Source organism: Lissotriton vulgaris, chromosome 4_1 (assembly GCF_964263255.1).
Source record: "Lissotriton vulgaris chromosome 4_1, aLisVul1.2, whole genome shotgun sequence".
Lineage (NCBI taxonomy): Eukaryota > Metazoa > Chordata > Amphibia > Caudata > Salamandridae > Lissotriton > Lissotriton vulgaris.
Genome location: NC_141691.1, coordinates 1,906,546,053 through 1,906,564,305, shown reverse-complemented (window position 1 = coordinate 1,906,564,305; position 18,253 = coordinate 1,906,546,053). Strand labels below are relative to the sequence as shown.

The following is an 18,253-nucleotide window of genomic DNA, read 5'->3' as shown; positions in this document are numbered from 1 at the left end:
CCAGAGGGGGGGGGAATGCAGGTGAGCATGGTGCAGAAGAAGCGTGTCATGTTATTGTTTGGGGAGAGCCAGGGTTAGGACCTCAGCGGGTTTCAGGCCTTGGATTGAGATCGTGGTGGATTGTAAGAGCAGAATTTGGAAGGTTATGGAGTTAATGAGGCCCTCCAGGGGATTGCCCGTGGAATTGTGAAATTTGGCAAATTGCATGGATGGAAGATATTGAAGGTTGTATGACGTTTCAACGCATGCTTTTACACTGCATGCAATAACGACGCAACTTTTAGAACGCAAGTTGTTACAACGACTTGCGTTGGGGGGGCGCTGGATATTGAATAGTTTAATTTACTATTCCAACTCCAGTCCCCGTGGATAGTAGGGAAGGTGTTGGATAGTAATTAAACTATTCCCTATCCTAGAGCGCCCTCCAGTGCAATTCGTTGTTATGACTTGCGTTGTAAAAGTTGCGTCGTAATGGTAGTGCGTTGTAAAAGTTGCGTTGTAAAGGATGTTTCCCGATATTGAAAAGCACCTTGGTTTGGAATAAAAGGGTGTAATGTAGCATTATTTATGACTCTTTTGATGGCTTTGTCTAAGCCCCTCCTTGTCTTTTGCAGCAAATTCTGTCTTCTTCGACGGGGCCCTACACATTTTTTGTTAAAGGGTTTATTGGCGTTTCAGTTCTAAGAGTGAACCATTTGTTGGTGGATATGATGATCAGCCTACGTTTTTTTTAGTGTTTGCGGAGGCTAGGAAGTCTAGGTGAATACCTAGGCTTAGGTAGAGATTTGCCACAGTGAGCAAGTACTTTGTTGCTGGTTGATTGACATTGATTTTGGCAATTGCATAGGATGGCTCAAATAACTCAGTGTTTATATTTCTAAATTATCTGGGGAAATGGGGGTGGGGGCAGGGGGAGTTGTTTCTGTTCTGATTTGTAAGTAAGATTTGAGAGGATGACAAAGATGAAGGAATGATCTGAGCATTCAAGTGGTTGCACAGTTGTATTTAAAAAATGAAACAAACAAAAACAAACTTTTTTTAAACAAGTTGTTGGCATGTTTCAGTATTGTGAGCACATGGACGATGATATGTTTCAACACTGTCTTCCCCCTCTGCTTCTCATGGGTGACAGTGGGTTACAAGTGATTGTAAATCAAAATGTACTTTGTAATAAGTAACAATTTAAACAAATCACATAGATCATATTCAGTTTAGGGGTCTGATTCATAAAGTTGTATTAAAATGACACTCTTATTTTTGAACCTACATCCAAGAGCAGTTTTACTGCTTTTTGCAATTCCCCAATGCCGATTGGATCTTTATGGAATGCTGCGCTTGCCTCAGTTTTCAATTCTGATTCCATCGTAAATCACCGGATTTACAGGTTTAGAATCCATTCACCTGTGGAGAAGACTCTGTTACAGAAAACTCCACACAATGGGAATATTTACCCCTTTATCAATGCACCTTTTGGAGCCATACTTGGCTATCTGACCGTTTCTATGCCGGAAAAGAAGAATGGTGGGAGTTTGTGAAGCCCATAACCGCACCAGTTTGTGGGCATTCACAAACTTCCAAAGTAAACCACACCTTGAAATACCCAGGATCACCTACAATCCCAACTCTTGAGTGTGATTTATGGCTACGAAGAGCTCCACACTCATGGCGGAACTCTCCACGAGGGGCTACGAAGAGCTCCACACTCATGGCGGAAATCTCCATGAGGGGCTACAAAGAGCTCCACACTCATGGCGGAAATCTCCACGAGGGGCTACGAAGAGCTCCACACTCATGGGGGAAATCTCCATGAGGGGCTACAAAGAGCTCCACACTCATGGCGGAAATCTCCATGAGGGGCTACAAAGAGCTCCACACTCATGGCGGAAATCTCCATGAGGGGCTACAAAGAGCTCCACACTCATGGCGGAACTCTCCACGAGGGGCTACGAAGAGCTCCACACTCATGGCAGAAATCTCCATGAGGGGCTACAAAGAGCTCCACACTCATGGCGGAAATCTCCACGAGGGGCTACGAAGAGCTCCACACTCATGGGGGAAATCTCCATGAGGGGCTACAAAGAGCTCCACACTCATGGCGGAAATCTCCATGAGGGGCTACGAAGAGCTCCACACTCATGGGGGAAATCTCCACGAGGGGCTACGAAGAGCTCCACACTCATGGGGGAAATCTCCACGAGGGGCTACAAAGAGCTCCACACTCATGGCGGAAATCTCCACGAGGGGCTATGAAGAGCTCCACACTCATGGCGGAAATCTCCACGAGGGGCTATGAAGAGCTCCACACTCATGGGGGAAATCTCCACGAGGGGCTACGAAGAGCTCCACACTCATGGGGGAAATCTCCACGAGGGGCTACGAAGAGCTCCACACTCATGGGGGAAATCTCCACGAGGGGCTACGAAGAGCTCCACACTCATGGCGGAAATCTCCACGAGGGGCTATGAAGAGCTCCACACTCATGGCGGAAATCTCCACGAGGGGCTACGAAGAGCTCCACACTCATGGCGGAAATCTCCACGAGGGGCTATGAAGTGCTCCACACTCATGGCGGAAATCTCCACGAGGGTGACAGCCAAAGCACAATGCATGAAGAAAGAGGAAGTGGCACAGCGGGCAGGGCTGTCGACTCGGGAGGCGCTATCCGGGTTCACGTGTCGGCATCGGCTCAACATCCATTGATTCTGGGAAAATCATTTAATCTCCCCGTGCCCATGGACAGCAACTGGATACACTCATAAGTGACAAGCAGTGCTATATAAATCTACAAATGATTAACTTATTTTTATTACTATTATTATTATGATTAATGCATCAAAATTACATTGCAAGTAACAAACATCTTTGTGACTCACAATATCAACACTGCAAATGTGTGCATCTCATGAAGAAAAGGTGCAGCAAAGGGGATTTCATGTATTTCTTTTCAACATTAGTTAATGATTTGCAACTGCATTTGCATCATGAGTATTGAGGAGGCAGGAGGTCTGTATATCTTTGTCGTCAGCCTCTGCATTGTGCTGAATTGATACTTAGAGGCATACACAGAAAACTGGCCAGGTTGCACTGCTCGATATGTAGGAAGCTGTTTGGAATTCGCAAATAGCGTTTTGGTATGTATGGGCCACATAGCAAAATAAGGATTTGCAAAAATTGTGATTCCTTATTTTGCTCAAGCTTTTAAGGAATCGCAATTTTGCGATTCCTTAAATGCTGTGTAAGGTGGCCTTGCAAATTGCGATTTTGGATTAAGGAATCTCAAAATACCACCTACTCCAAGTAGATGGTATTTTGCGATTTCCTGTCAAAATGCATTTTCTTTTTTAAATTCGAAGTGCCATGTGGCACACAGACATGCCCTTAGGGCATGTAGGTGTGCCACATGTACTTACAGGCACATTCCAGGGGTGCAACAGGTGTCCCTGGCACCCTTGGAATTGCGATTCTCAAATTGCAATTTTCTCAGACAAAATCGCAATTTGAGAATGTATCCCCATTCATTCCTATGGCCTCTTGGCCCATAGGAATGAATGGGACACTCATTTCTTAATTGCGATTCACAATTTGCTAATCGCAATTAAGGAATTTTAGAGATTCGCAAAAAATTTGCGATTTATTACCTACATTTCATTTTGCAATTCTCAAATAGCGATTCCTTAAAAATCGCTATTTGAGAATCGCAAAATGGAAATTACCTATATAGTCCCCTTGATAGCTGGCACCTCTCTCTGATGCAGACGTTCACTCATATATAAGTCACCAAATGCATTGACTCCAATACTTCCGAAATAGGTTCAGTGTTAGCAAACTATTACCCAGCTCAATTATGCCACATGATACATGGAGGTGCATTCGCAAATAGCAAGAGAAAGTATTAGTCAATAGAATAATTGTTTTTCACATCTTTTTCTGCTTCACCACCGTCCTATTTCCAATCCATTCAAAACTAGAAAAAATAATATTATCAATTATTTGCATTTGTTCATCTTAGATATGAACAGCATCTCATTTTAAAGGCTAATTGAAAGCACGGGGATTTGGTTTCTCATAAACACCCAGTTCAAATTAGCAAAGAATGTGACTAACAAAAACAGTTTAGCATCTGAAAATAATCAAAGCATCTTCACTAGCACTTTTTCGACTCCAGTGACTGCCAAGAATGATAGAATTAAAAATTAAATAAGGGACTCACACAATTAAGAATTTTACTATTTATTTTCTATACTCAATCGATTTGACAAATATTATATAATTCATTCATGTAATATTCTTATTAGTCTGTATCTTTTTAGCCGATCAAAACGTATTTATTTCACCTGTATTGCTGCACCAGAAACCACAGCCAATGGTTTATAATGAAACCTGAGACCTAGATGTTTGGGCTTACATCACCCAATTTACAAAATATTGTACAAAATTAATAGATTTCTAGGGATTTTTTTTTGCATGGCCTTATTTGTGACTTCAGTAACCTCTCTGTATGTAATTACATATATATGTTTATAAGCTATATTCCTTTGACTTCACATAGATTTTAAATAAGTAGGAACCCAAAGCAACGCTGGGAGGGTTTGTTAGACTGCATAGCGAGCAAACACAACTAGCGAACAGACCACTACAAGAAGGGCTGGGAGGTGTTCTCTCCCGAAGAAAATTTGGGAAAAATAGGTGCATTGTATAACAGATTTATTCAATTGTACTAGCTTTCAAAGCATAGTAAATGATGCCTTTACAGTGCACCAGGATACGACAATCCTTGATGGGGCTTTTCGCCGATTCCCTCACTATCACCCTCCAACAGTGCCTTTCATCTCTCCATAGCCCCTCTCTCACGTGTGTTTCATTTATTTTATTGCACTTCTCATACCAGTGTAGGGTGTTGGAGCACTTTACATGAAATGCAAAGACAATGAGTCTTATGTGTGTCAATCAGTGAATAGAAAATGTTACATAAGACAAAGGTGACGACTAGGTGTAGGATCAACATGTCAGCCATACTGGTAGGCAATTTTTAATAGTGGTTGGTCTGAAGAAGCACAATCTCAGGATTCAGAACACAACACAGTAGTTAGGGTTGGCTTTACTAATATGAATTTATGTCTAGCCAAAGCAAACCATTTTGACCAACATTAGGATAATGAAAGACTGGGAAAAAATATAACTTTGTAACCAGTACTTCGCAGTTTGCATGCAGCCCTTTGATGGTAGTTCATAGCTCACTGTGCTAGATTAAAGCGTAATTTATGCACTGCACAGTAACAAAAGGATCTCTAGGAAATGCAGTAACCTACTGAGCTATGCACACAAAATGCTATTCTGTGATCTGCATGCCACACGTTATTTGCAGCCGGCATATTAACCCTCTGTGCTGCCTCTGATGAGTCAAAACTGCCACTAGATAAAACTCTGATCTCCAGTACGTGCATTCATCACCAGGATTTTCTGACACTTTTATTGTTGCCTGAAAATTGCTGGATATACAAGGAACTCTGCGGCAGGTGCTTTTAACTGCCACACCGTTACATAACCCCAGTAACAAAACCAGCCCTTCCACCCTTCCACCCTCCAGGGGAAATGCCTGATGCCCAGTACGGCCAGTCCGGTCTTGTTTTTCGGTCATACTGTATCTTTGTGTCAAACCTACTTCAACCTTTAAGTAAGCAGTAAGGGATTTCCCCTATCACTGCCGAGGTAAAAGTCCGAAGAGAGTAACTGGTTACTCCAACTGGACCTCAATAGTACCTATGGGTCGAGGGCATCAAGGTAAATGGCTGTACCCTCCACAGGTATTTCCTAGAAAGCACTGGTTGCCCCACAACCAGGAAAACCGGCTTTAAATCTGCGCCTTGATTACGGGTGTTCCAGAGGGGTGCAGATAATTATCATACTTAAGATTTGTTTTTTATTGGGAGAGATAAACAATGTTTATTATGAGGTTAGCCTAGAAATCAAACATAACAAGTGGGTTTCCAAACATTCTGTGGCAAAATCTGCATATGCTGGTATTGCCAAGGAATTTTCCCATGGTACATATCAGCAGGTTTGACTTGCAGATATGTACCTGGGGTTAATTGCAATTACTGGTACGGCTAACTCTATACAATTTACTGTTCCAATCCCTGCAAAAACAGAAGTTTGCACCACGGTCAGAACGATACAAAGGCATGTTATCAGGGTCCCAGACTCTTGAGAAAAAGTTAGGTCACCTGTTTAGCTGAACCACATGTGAAATTAGAGGTGAATTGCGATTCATCTTTACAAAATGCTCTTGCAACCATTTTTAAAGAAGCACTGACAAGCCAAAAGGTCTGGTGTTGGCTGCCAGCCTTTAAGTTTGCCAATGATTGCTTTGTTTTCTCATGGGTTTTGTAAAACTGTATTGCTGGAGGAGCTGCCAGGCCCTCACCAATATAAAAAGAAAGATTACATAAAAACAAAACAATATTTTTTTTCAAAAGGCACACATTGCCATTGTAATACCTAGCAACGAAAGTTACTACTTTGTGCACAGATGCGCTCCTTTTGAAAGGGCAGAATGCCACCATTCACAGTGAAGTTAGCCAGTGGCTCAAGTGGCCTGACCTATTTGTCCAATGCTGTATGTTGTAGTGGGCGGAAGAAAAATGTGAATGGCACATCAATAGACCAATGGATGGAGAGGGCTGGATGAAAACCTGAACATTTACATATATACATGTATATAATTTTAGTACAATCAAAAGACCTTGGCTAATGCAACACCTAAAATGGGCGACATTGCTGAGGATATATTGTTCTGCTAACCCACAATTTGGCTTTTAAAAATCAATATAAATCTAAATTAAAATGGAAGTCAGCAGCAGGTTAACTTTTCTATAGATCAGTGTTTCCCAGGTCAGGAACTGAGTTTGATGGGTCGCGAAAGTCCAGCAATAAATAAAGATGCCATTTAATTCTGTCTTTATCTTCCCACATTTGCTGCACTTCAAAGACAAAGGTCAAATGCTGCTTATGTTTTTTAACATGGGGATTGGTGTTTACAAACTGTTCTCACTTTAAGGTCAGAAAAAGGGAAAGTAAAGTAAATTATGTGACATTTTTGCTGGATAGCAATATGAAGTCCATTGGGAAGGAAAATGGCATGAGAAGAAAATAATAAATTCTCACCAATATCATGTAGATCTGGTAGGTCCGCCGTTGGAATATCTTCAAGCTGAGCTCGCCATGTAACATTCACGATCAGTCTTTCAGATCCAAGACACTCGACAGATATTGAAGACTCATCACAAACTGGAATGACTTTGGTGCTTCCCAAAGAAGTGACCTGGAACCAGAAGACCCCTCGTCACCTCATTCAAGTCAAATAAATGAGTTCACGCACAATACATTGAAACATTTTTACCACTGCGTTTACAGTGCTATATGCAGCCAGTATGAAAGCATTTCACTGACCGATGAGCCACACTGGACCTGTTATTTAATAAGCCTTAAAACTGATGTACCACTGCTTTGGCATGTAACACTTTATGCACAACTTACTGCATGTAAACTGTTCTCAGGATGTCAGAAGTGGAAATGGAGTTATATGCATGGGTGCATGTATGTGTTGGTATTTGTAGTGCATGATCCAAGCTCAAGAGCAGTAGGGTTCTGCATGGGGTCATGACCACTCAAAAGATGCAATTACTGGGGGGAAGTCAAGGGTAGACTGTTGGTCAGAGAAGCGGTCCTTGAAGAGGCTGCTGTTGATCTGATGACGATATGGATGCTGGGCTCCAATGGCAAACACGATTGCTGCCTGAATGCTTAATATGTAAACAAAAATGTAAGGGCCAAAGTTTTTCTCAGGGGCCTTGTCAGCCTCACCAAATGCTGTGGCTGAAGAACATCAAGGCTGCCAACTGATTATTCCACCTTCTTTCTTCCACCACCCTGCACTTCCTGCCTCTTTATCTCACTCTTACTGGTTATTTTCCAACCCTAAGTCACTATTTTCCTTTTTTTCCCTTTTCTCCTTCTATCACCCTTTTCTCCCTTTCTCTCTTGCTGTGACTCATAAGCTGATCATGAAAAATAAGCTTCAGTCCACAAAAATGTGTGCAGGTGCACACCACCTGCTAGCACCAGTCCTCCTATGGGCGAGAAGGCAGCACTACGGGAACCCATAATGTAGTCTGTTTTATCTAAGTCATTGGTATCCAGACCATGCATCTTTCTCCATTTAACACCATGCACGTGGCGGCTTTTCCCGCTGCGCGCTGACTTTTTTAAAAACCCGCGTTACATAACGAGCTCAGCTCGTCATGAGCGTACGAGAACCGTAACTCATGACGGGCTGACCTCGTCATGAGCGTCGAAAGGGGTTAAAATCAGTAACTTCCATGGAAAAAAAGTCCAGCAGGAGTAGTTTGTCAATTTTCTTCCATCTACACACACACATGTGAAATACCTTGATATGACAAAGTCCGCGGGCTTTCAGGTCATCGAGCACAAAGGTCTGGAACGCCTGCAGTAGTCCTGAGTATCCAGAGTTGCAGGCCTTGGTAGCAGGTAGCAGGAGCTGAAAGTTTGTTTGAACTTTGACTGTTTGATGCAACTGGAGTTCTGGTGAAAGAAAAATAAATCACTCTTTCCAGGTTACAGTACACTATCATTGTTTGAAACCATTGCATTTAAGGTTATCTTCTTCAAATCAACAAGAATTGTAATCAAATAATTAACACTATGTCTCCTCATAACAAAAGTCCGCTCAGTATTTTTAAAATGTATTAGTAACCTCAGTGGATCACTCACACGCTCACTCACCGACACATCAAGTGATGGTTTTGCCAGTGTGAAGTGATAATTGATCGACTAACAATAGTTAGCATGTATTGATTTAATAGGCATTTCAGAACTAGAACAGGCATTATGTAGTAGACAGCAGCAGCACCACTTATCAAAAGTTGCATTCTGTTTGACATATCAATGGAAAGAACTTAACGCATCAATGATTTCTGCATTATTTTTAAAAAGTTTCATGCTCTGAGACTGACGTTAAATATCAAATTTAGCAAAGAGGCATTTGAATGGCGAGAACAAGGGTATGCCGTTTCTAGAGGAGACAGGGAAAGGAGAAGCAGGGGGGGGGCAGAAGGAGGTGGGTGGGGGCAAAGTGGGGTGATGTGCCAGGTATCTGAAGGATAGAAGGGGGGAGTAGCTACTTTTTGGAGCAAGGGCCCTCACACACCCCAAGAGGTGTAATGCTTCATCATCTGGCAGCTCCTCGTTGGGCCGACTGAAATGCCCAACGGCCCTGGCGGGGGCTCTTTGCCGGAGGTCTTTTCATTTGTACGATGTGCAGTCTGAGGGGTGTAGGGTCATATGTGTAGAGAGTAATTTAAGTAGAGGTGGGAAAGAGTAAGTGCAGAATAAAAATAGCTATAGGGATCCCACATGATTCCTTTATTGACTGGGTTCCTCTGCTATAGTAAAAACAAAGGACTGTAGAGTCGTGGCTAGAGAGGGGGAATTTCAGCCTCTAGAGTTTCAATTAGTTTATGTGCAGTGAAGGGGGTCAACATGTATCATGCCTATTATAGTCCAAGGGATCTTGGCATTTCGTCAGGACCAAGGGCTCATCGTCTACTCAAGTAGGGACGGTGTCAGTGTATGTCTAAAAAGTGCTGGCCCCATAGTTTGGACTTGTGATGTAGTGTAACATAAGGAGATATACAATATACCTTCTGGATTCACCTAAATCAGGGGGGCTAATTGCCCCAGTGGTGACGACCGAGACACTCGCGTATTAGCAAAAAAGGAGCTGCTACTAGAGCTCCTGGAGGCGCGGTACCTACCCCGCATCCGGCCACCACTGAGAAACAGGCATTTGAGCCAGTGGTCTATCTTTCTTGCGGGAGCCCATCTTCCTGGATGCATTAACTGTTTTCCATCCTACCTCTCCGACGGCTCCTACAATGTCACCTGTCTCCATCTCTCTCTCAGTGAGTGATCCAAAAAGGATCAGTCCTTGCTCCTCTTTTATTATTACTTCCGGGTGACATCTTCTCCTCTTAGGCTTCTCACATCACCTCTCGGCTGACGTTATCCAAATCTTCTTCTCCTTTCCTAAACTTACGCCGTAACTCCATTCGCTTTGCACTACAATCTTTGATGCTAAAGTCATTGAAAATGGTACTCCTGCACTTCCCAGCCGCAAATGCTCCCTCCCTTCTCACTAATGATCCTCTTTCCCGCAGACTCACTATTTATCACTTAATTAGCCAGGAACAAGGGAGCTCTGCTCAGTACATTCCATGAAGACGCTGGCATGCAGCTGTAACCCTGCTTCAGCAACACAACGGTAACTGCTCTTCATCCATCAGTTTGCTTGTCGCATCCCAATCTAGTCTTATGCCCTGATGGGTAACACCCTCAACTTCATGACGTGCACACTCCTTAATCTCTCTCAGCACCACTCCACCTCCATATACCGTCACCAGATGCCAAGAATAGCGCCATCTATACATTACTCGTAGAAGTGCTCACATTCATCAACAACCTTCCTACAGACTACCACTCCTAATGTCATATTAGCCGGGCAAACCCGACTGACATCATCTACACTGCAGTACGCCACCTCCAGATTTTGTGTTTTCAAACTGTTGGGTCCTGGTCACTGGAACTCCTTTTTCCCCGACAAACCTGCCTGCTCCTCCTGATGAGTCTTCAAAGGTGCTCTAAAAAGTGATCTGTTCAGTAATGAGGTAGGCAATATCTGATCACCATACATGCCCTCCCCTAAACCTCCATGAGCGCTTTATTACAGCTGCCATCTCCCTTGAAATTTCAATAGTGTGATTAACTAGGAACTTTTTGATACCTCCAGCCTGTGATATACATTCTTTCACAACTTTTGTACCACTTCTGTGTGCCTTGGAAAACATTTCTGGAAAGGAAGGAAGGAAGGAAGGAAGGAAGGAAGGAAGGAAGGAAGGAAGGAAGGAAGGAAGGAAGGAAGGAGGGAGGGAGGGAGGGAGGGAAGGAAGGAAGGAAGGAAGGAAGGAAGGAAGGAAGGAAGGAAGGAAGGAAGGAAGGAAGGAAGGAAGGAAGGAAGGAAGGAGGGAAGGAAGAAAGGAAGGAAGGAAGGAGGGAAGGAAGAAAGGAAGGAAGGAAGGAAGGAAGGAAGGAAGGAAGGAAGGAGGGAGGGAGGGAGGGAGGGAAGGGAAGGAAGGAAGGAAGGAAGGAAGGAAGGAAGGAAGGAAGGAAGGAAGGAAGGAAGGAAGGAAGGAAGGAGGGAGGGAGGGAGGGAGGGAAGGAAGGAAGGAAGGAAGGAAGGAAGGAAGGAAGGAAGGAAGGAAGGAAGGAAGGAAGGAGGGAGGGAGGGAAGGAAGGAAGGAAGGAAGGAAGGAAGGAAGGAAGGAAGGAAGGAAGGAAGGAAGGAAGGAAGGAAGGAAGGAAGGAAGGAAGGAAGGAAGGAAGGAAGGAAGGAGGGAAAAAGGAAGAGAGGGAGAAAGGAAGGAAGGGTGGGTGGGAAGCTTGAGAAAGGGATAGAGAAAGAAGAAAGGAAGAAAAAAGAGAGAGTAATAAGAGGAATCAGTATCAAGGCCTGGGAGGGACTGTGTTGAATCCAGTTGGCAGTACAAGCGCTGCCAGTCGTGGCTGCTTTGCTATGCTGCTAGCTGATAGAAGCCGTATAAACCTGAAAGCGGACTTACTAATTGTTATAGTCTCCAGCTCTACCACACCCGGTCATCTATGAGACAATTGGCTGGTTATCTTTGAGCTGCCTTTTATCTGTTCAAGGCAGGTGGAGTTCTTTGTGCCTTTAGGAAAGCCACCAATGAGGCAACTCTGCTGAAGGCACTGAAACTTTGCCGGGTGGGTGCTATGCTTAATCCGGCCACTCAGCAAAGCTTTTAGGTTTTCAAAAATAAACTCCCAAAGTGGAAGTCACTGTAAAAAAAACAAATGTTCCTGACTGGGAGATTACTCCTAATGTCTGGAGGTTCTGTCTTTGGGTTCCTCTTCATGACCACCAGGCAATCTTCAGTGGAGCAGGAAAAAGTATGTTGGAACTTCTAACCTAAAGAGGCAGCTGGTCAGTGGTACTTAGGGGCACATGCATAAACCTATTTAGGAAGTGCAAACGGTGCGAATCGGTAAATTCGGCCGTTTGTACTTCCTAAATACGTTTTTGGGATGCATCATGCATTTTTGTGAAAATCGCTATTTTTAGCGATTTCCAAAAATGCCATTGCTTTTAAGGAATCGCAATTTTGCGATTCCTTAAAAGCAATGCATCATTGTTTTGAAATGTGCGAATTTCAAAATAGGGGGTGCAAATTACCACGAGGTTTAACCTCGTGGTAATTTGCGAAAATGTTTAAATATGCACAAAAATGCATTTTTTAAAGTGTAATGTTACAGACACACAAGTCCTTAGGACATGTGTGTGTGAAACATGCACTTAAAAATACATTACAGGGGTGCAGGGGGAGGTCCTTTGGACCCCCCCCTGCACCCACGTAATGCATGAACAAATTGCGATTCTAAAAAAGAAAATCGCAATTTGAAAATGCCTTCCCATTGATTCCTATGGGCCTTTTGGCCCATAGGAATCAATGAGAATTGCGAAATCGCAATTTAGTATTCCCATAATATTTGCGATTCGGTAAAAATTGCGATTTTTACCGATTCTCAAATATTATGGGGAAAAAATCATGCATCCCATTTTACAATTCCTAATTTGCGATTCCCTAAAAATCGCAAATTAGGAATTGCAAAATCAAACAATGATGCATGTGGCCCTCTGACCAATAGTCCAATCTCCGATGGGCAGTCAGTCAGATGTTTCTGCCGGCAGAGACAGCATAAAGTTCTTTCCTCAGAAACACATTAGTTCAGCTGACTCTCAATAGAATGAGATATTGTTTTTGATGGAGTACCCTGTCTACCAAACTCTAAATCAGTGCCTTGGGATCAAGGAAGAAAAATTCGGAAGAACTTGACTTGCCACTGTGTATTGACTGTTTAACTGTATTACACTATCAGCCACATGCATCAAAGGAAATTGCATTCGCAAACGGTGCGGATCGCAACATTTGGCCGTTTGCGAATGCAATTTCCATTTTTGGGATGCCTGAACATTTTAGTAAGTTTCGCAATTTAAGAAATCGCAAAATTGCGATTTCTTAAATTGCGATTGCATTTAAGGAATCTCAAATTGAGATTCCCTAAATGCAATGCATCAAACTTTTAAAATTTGCGAATTCGCGAATAAGGGGAGCAAATTACCATGAAGTTGACCTTCATGGTAATTTGCGAAAACTTTGAAAAATACACTAAAGTGCATTTTTCAAAGTTCCATTTTACACAGTGTGCAAAATGTACTCCTAAGCAGATTTCAGGGGTGCAACAGGGTGTCCTTTGGACACCCCTGCACCCTTGAAATTGCATTCTTAATTTGCAAATTTTCAATGGTGAATTGCAAATTAAGAATTTCTTTCCATTCATTCCTATGGGCCTCTAGGCCCATAGGAATGGATGTGGAAATATTCCTTAATTGCGATTCTCAATTAGAGAATCGCAATTAAGGAATTTTAAGAAATTGCTATTTTTATAGCGATTTCTTGATGCATTGCATTTTGCAATTCCTTAATTGCGATTCCTTATTTTTCGCAATTAAGGAATCGCAAAATGCAATATTGATGCATGTGCCTGCAAATCTATTACAATTTGAAACAATGTCATGCCTCTATTCCTCCAGATTTAGAGTGGTACAAAGCCTATAAGGAAAAAACAAGCCCAATTTCAGGTGATTAACACGTTCCATTCTCAAGAACACCAACAGGAAAGGCCCCAATCTCTTTCATTGAAATATTGCTTACTTCAACTGACCTTATACCCTTCTACTGGTTAAAAAGGTGGCAGTTTATCTTTCTGCAGGAAATTGTGCACAACACTGTTTTCGTCAGTATTATAGGCTACCAACTAAAGTTAAAAAAGATTAGATTAACAATGCTGGGAGGTGCATGGTCACTGACCCTGCATGCTATTGGATGCCAGAGCTGTTGATCTCTGAGGCATAATGCTGGTGCAGTTTTACTACATGACGTGTTTTACTACACATTTTAATGCACCTTTTAGCATTGTGCTTGGCATATTCATCAACAGCAGGATTATAAAGGAAGCTCTGAAATGCAGTAACGGTATAAGTGAACAGTGTGTTTGTCAAGTACTTAAAACAACTGATAAATGCTGCCTTATCTGAAATAATTTCAAGAACATCTTGGCTTCAGCATGCCCACTAGGGCATTCAATAAACGCCCATATCATGCACCTGTATCCTTTCTTCCTACATTAAATGTGCTGTTCTTTCAAATATAGAGAGTATATTAAAAAACGTAATTGTTTTATGCAGACCTTCCTATCCGGTGCCAGGGTGTTATTTATCAGACTCAAATTTTAAAATGAAATCTCCAGCAACATATCAACATATACACCAGGCACGATGCAATCAATTTCAGCAGATACACTGAGGGAGGAATCATAATGCATTTTGGACTGGTGCCTTTACATGCCCTTGGTGCAAAGTAAGGCAGCTCTGATGCAACCACCATTGACAACAGTATTATGAAAGCAGATTTCTGCAGGTGGTAATATGTCACAATCATGAATGTGCATATTTGTTGTGCCGCATTTAGTTGTGGCGGTGAAGTGCTGCGTGGTTTTTGGGTTGTTGTGTTCTTGTCCTGTATTTCTGCATTGTGTTGTACTGTGGTTGCTGTGTACCATTATGCTTTGACAGTTTTGTTGTGTTATGCCCTGTTAGCCAGCTCATCCACTATTTAAGACACCAGTCAGCCCAAATCTATGGCAGAGAGCGGTTTTAAATTAGTATTTCCAGTGCTCGCTTCAAGGGATAAGGCTGTGAAAATCAATTTCAGCTACTACTGATTTTTTAAAATTCAATTACAGGTGTTACAAGTTTCAAGTTTAAGTTTATTTGTTTGATTAATTAAATCTTACAAAAATGTGAGCTTAGAGAAAATATCAGCATCAATACATATTTAAAACATCGTGCAAATAGTAAATGTCATTAAAAAGAAAATAACAAAAAATAAATGTACCTAGATAAAATTTTCCTTGAGACGTTTGGCAATCACATTTAAAATTTTTACAAAAGCAACATTCATTGGTAGGTCATTCGGGCTGAAGCACGCCATTATTGCTTGTCTACAGGTTCTTATTTCTCGTGCATTAAACAACCTCCTGAGGATTAGCCTCCTTTCTGAGTCTATGGCAGGGCACAGACATACCAAGTGCACAATGTCTTCTTTTCCCCCCTTGCACAGTCTACATAACGTATGGCCCTTGTTTGACTTCCAGGGTGGAAGATGACACAAACCTGGCCATAGACCAAAGCGTGCTCCTATAAATGTTCGCTTACTTTGGACTGACCATGCAGTATGAAGGTAAGCTTGGACTTGTTTTTTTTTGTAGCCGTTTATGATTGGCCATGAGTGCTTACGTTTTACTAATAGAGCTTTGTCTTTTAGCAGCGATAGGTGAGTAACCAGCTTATTGATTGTTTTTTTAAAGCTTTCCTGCTTTATTGTGTTTTCCCAGATTGCTGATATTCCAAATTCTTTTTTGCGTTGTTTAGGTATTTCCACGCTTGCAGTTTCTGGTTGTCTTTCACCTCTCTCCACAAAGCTATAGACAATTGATTGTCCTGATCATTCTTTACTCTATTCCAAACTTTTAATATTTGGCCTTGCCGGACATATAGCTGATTGTTCATACCGAATTCCATCCTTATTTGCGCTTGTGAGGCATTACATGGTAGGGTGAATAATATTTTATAGGTTTTTGCCACAGCATTGTTGATAAGTACGGCATCCTTCCCGTTTAGCACTTCAGCACCGTATGTTAAGGTGTTACAAAGAATTTACAGGGGGCTAGCTACATAGACCAGGATCTATGGGTTCTGTTGATGACACACAGCTCTCTGATCCTCCCATTGATAACATACAAACATCTGGAGACCATCGCCCAGTCTGGCCATGCAAGGACACCAGGGGGTGTCATATTCAATATGTTTTACAAATGTTGGCCCGGTGTGTGGTTATAATGATCTCAGACTAAGAAAACGTGCATCAATAGTACAGTTCAGCTGCTTCCAATCAATTTAACATCATAAAGAGGTGTTAGCCCAACACTTCAAGCTGAGAGATTTTAATTTCAAATGCATTTTGTGCGATAATGAGGAACATGTTGGTTGATAGAAGTGATATGTTGGAATTCCCATCAACCCTTTAGCATTTTTTAGACACATTGACAAGAATCAATTATGATCCATTAGAACAATTGTTCAGACAGGAAGGGTGTAGAAAAGTTTGGTTCACAGACTGCCATGGGCCAAATAACCACTGAATATGTAACTTGTATGTGGATATTGTAAACTCCTGGCCCAGAAGTACCAGGACTACCAGTATTGGTAATTCCATAATTATGCATATCCTGGGCCACTCCTAAAGGGTGCCTGTAACGCGAGCTATAGTTAGAGGTTTTACCTGGTAACTCTCAACCCTACAGAGCTGTGTAACAATTATACATAAATCTCTTGAAAGACTATTGGACACCATTGTTTTTAGCCTTCTGTAAGTACTTACTCTGGCATGCCTTTGGGTGTGGGGGTTGTGAAACCCACTGACGTGTCTCCAAGTCACACTGGTATGATATATCAGCCAACGCATTCTCATATCCTTCGTGACACAGTAGTTGGCACTGGTGTACCTGTTTCCCACCAACTGATAACACCTCACAGAAAAGAGCACCGTTATCCTGATCGAAGGGACCGAAGGAGGTCGCACATTGCGGACCTGCAAAAAATAGCATCACAGGGTTATTATACTATGTCGTAGTATACAAGATAACCTTGGCAAACGACTGAAACACTAAACACACTGGCATAAAGCAGTTCAGGCGGTAATAAAGAAAATCAGTTTGTATAATAAAGTGAGATATGGTGCAGTTGGGTGGGACAAAAGGAATATTTCTGAAACAAGCACAACACATATCAACTGAGAACATACAAAATGAACACAAAGGCAGGCACCTTATAAAAACCATATACAGTCAATGATACACCCATTCTACATATATAATATGGAATCAGCAAGGCAACCATGTTTCTGTAACCACACACTAGCCCTCATATAAACATCCATACAAACAGTGCAAAACTTTCAACTCATGATCTTCAACACACACTTAACATCAATCAATCAATTATATCATTTGTAAAGCACACTACTCACCCGTGAGGGTCTCAAGGCGCTGGGGTAGGGAATGCTACTACTGCTCGAAAAGCCAGGTCTTGAGGAGTTTTCTGAAGGTCAGCAGGTCTTGGGTCTGCCGTAGGTGGATGGGAAGAGTGTTCCAGGTCTTTGCGGCAAGGTGGGAGAACGATCTGCCGCCTGAGGTCGCTCTTCAGAAGCGGGGGACTATAGCGAGGGCGAAGTCGGCGGAGCGGAGCTGGCGGGTGAGGGTGTAGAAGCTGAGTCATCTGTTGAGGTACGTTGGTCCGGTGTTGTGGAGTGCCTTGTGTGCGTGGGTGAGGAGCTTGAATGTTATCCTCTTGTCGACCAGGAGCCAGTGCAGGTCTCTCAGGTGGGGTGTGATGTGGCTGCGGCGAGGGATGTCGAGGATCAGGCGTTCAGAGGCGTTCTGGATGTGTTGGAGCCGTCTCATGAGTATTGCCGAGGCTGCTGCGTAGAGAGCGTTTCCATAGTCCAACCTACTGCTGACAAGGGCCTGGGTGACTGTTCTTCTTGTTTCAGTGGGGATCCACTTGTAGATCCTATGGAGCATGCGGAGGGTGTTGAAGCAGGAGGAGGAGACGGCGTTGACCTGTTTAGTCATGGAGAGGGTGGAGTCGAGGATGACCACTAGGTTGCGTGCGTGGTCGGTGGGTGTTGGAGCGGTTCCCAGTGCGGTTGGCCACCAGAAGTCGTCCCAGGCCGAAGGGTTGGATCCGAGGATGAGAACCTAAGTCTTGTCCGAGTTCAGCTTCAGTCGGCTGTTCCTCATCCATTCAGCAACAGCCTTCATTCCTTCGTGAAGGTTGGTTTTGGCGGTGTGGGGGTCGTTGGTGAGGGAGAGTATCAGCTGGGTATCATCGGCGTAGGAGAGGATGTTGAGGTCATGCTGATGGGCGACGTGGGCGAGCGGTGCCATGTAGATGTTAAACAGAGTTGGGCTGAGGGATGAA

At 42.9% G+C, this 18,253-nt stretch overlaps 1 protein-coding gene across 1 annotated transcript in view; it reads right to left on the bottom strand.

The window, feature by feature from the left end:
- The window catches only part of TG (thyroglobulin), a 711,260-nt gene that overhangs the window by 499,245 nt on the left and 193,762 nt on the right, over positions 1-18,253 (bottom strand). Inside the window, exons 17-19 of the mRNA XM_086966244.1 lie at positions 16,653-16,862; positions 8,447-8,601; positions 7,165-7,321 (exon numbers count right to left, since the gene is read on the bottom strand). Of these exons, the coding sequence (XP_086822370.1) occupies positions 7,165-7,321; positions 8,447-8,601; positions 16,653-16,862 (522 nt within the window). The remainder of the gene's footprint in view (positions 1-7,164; positions 7,322-8,446; positions 8,602-16,652; positions 16,863-18,253) is intronic.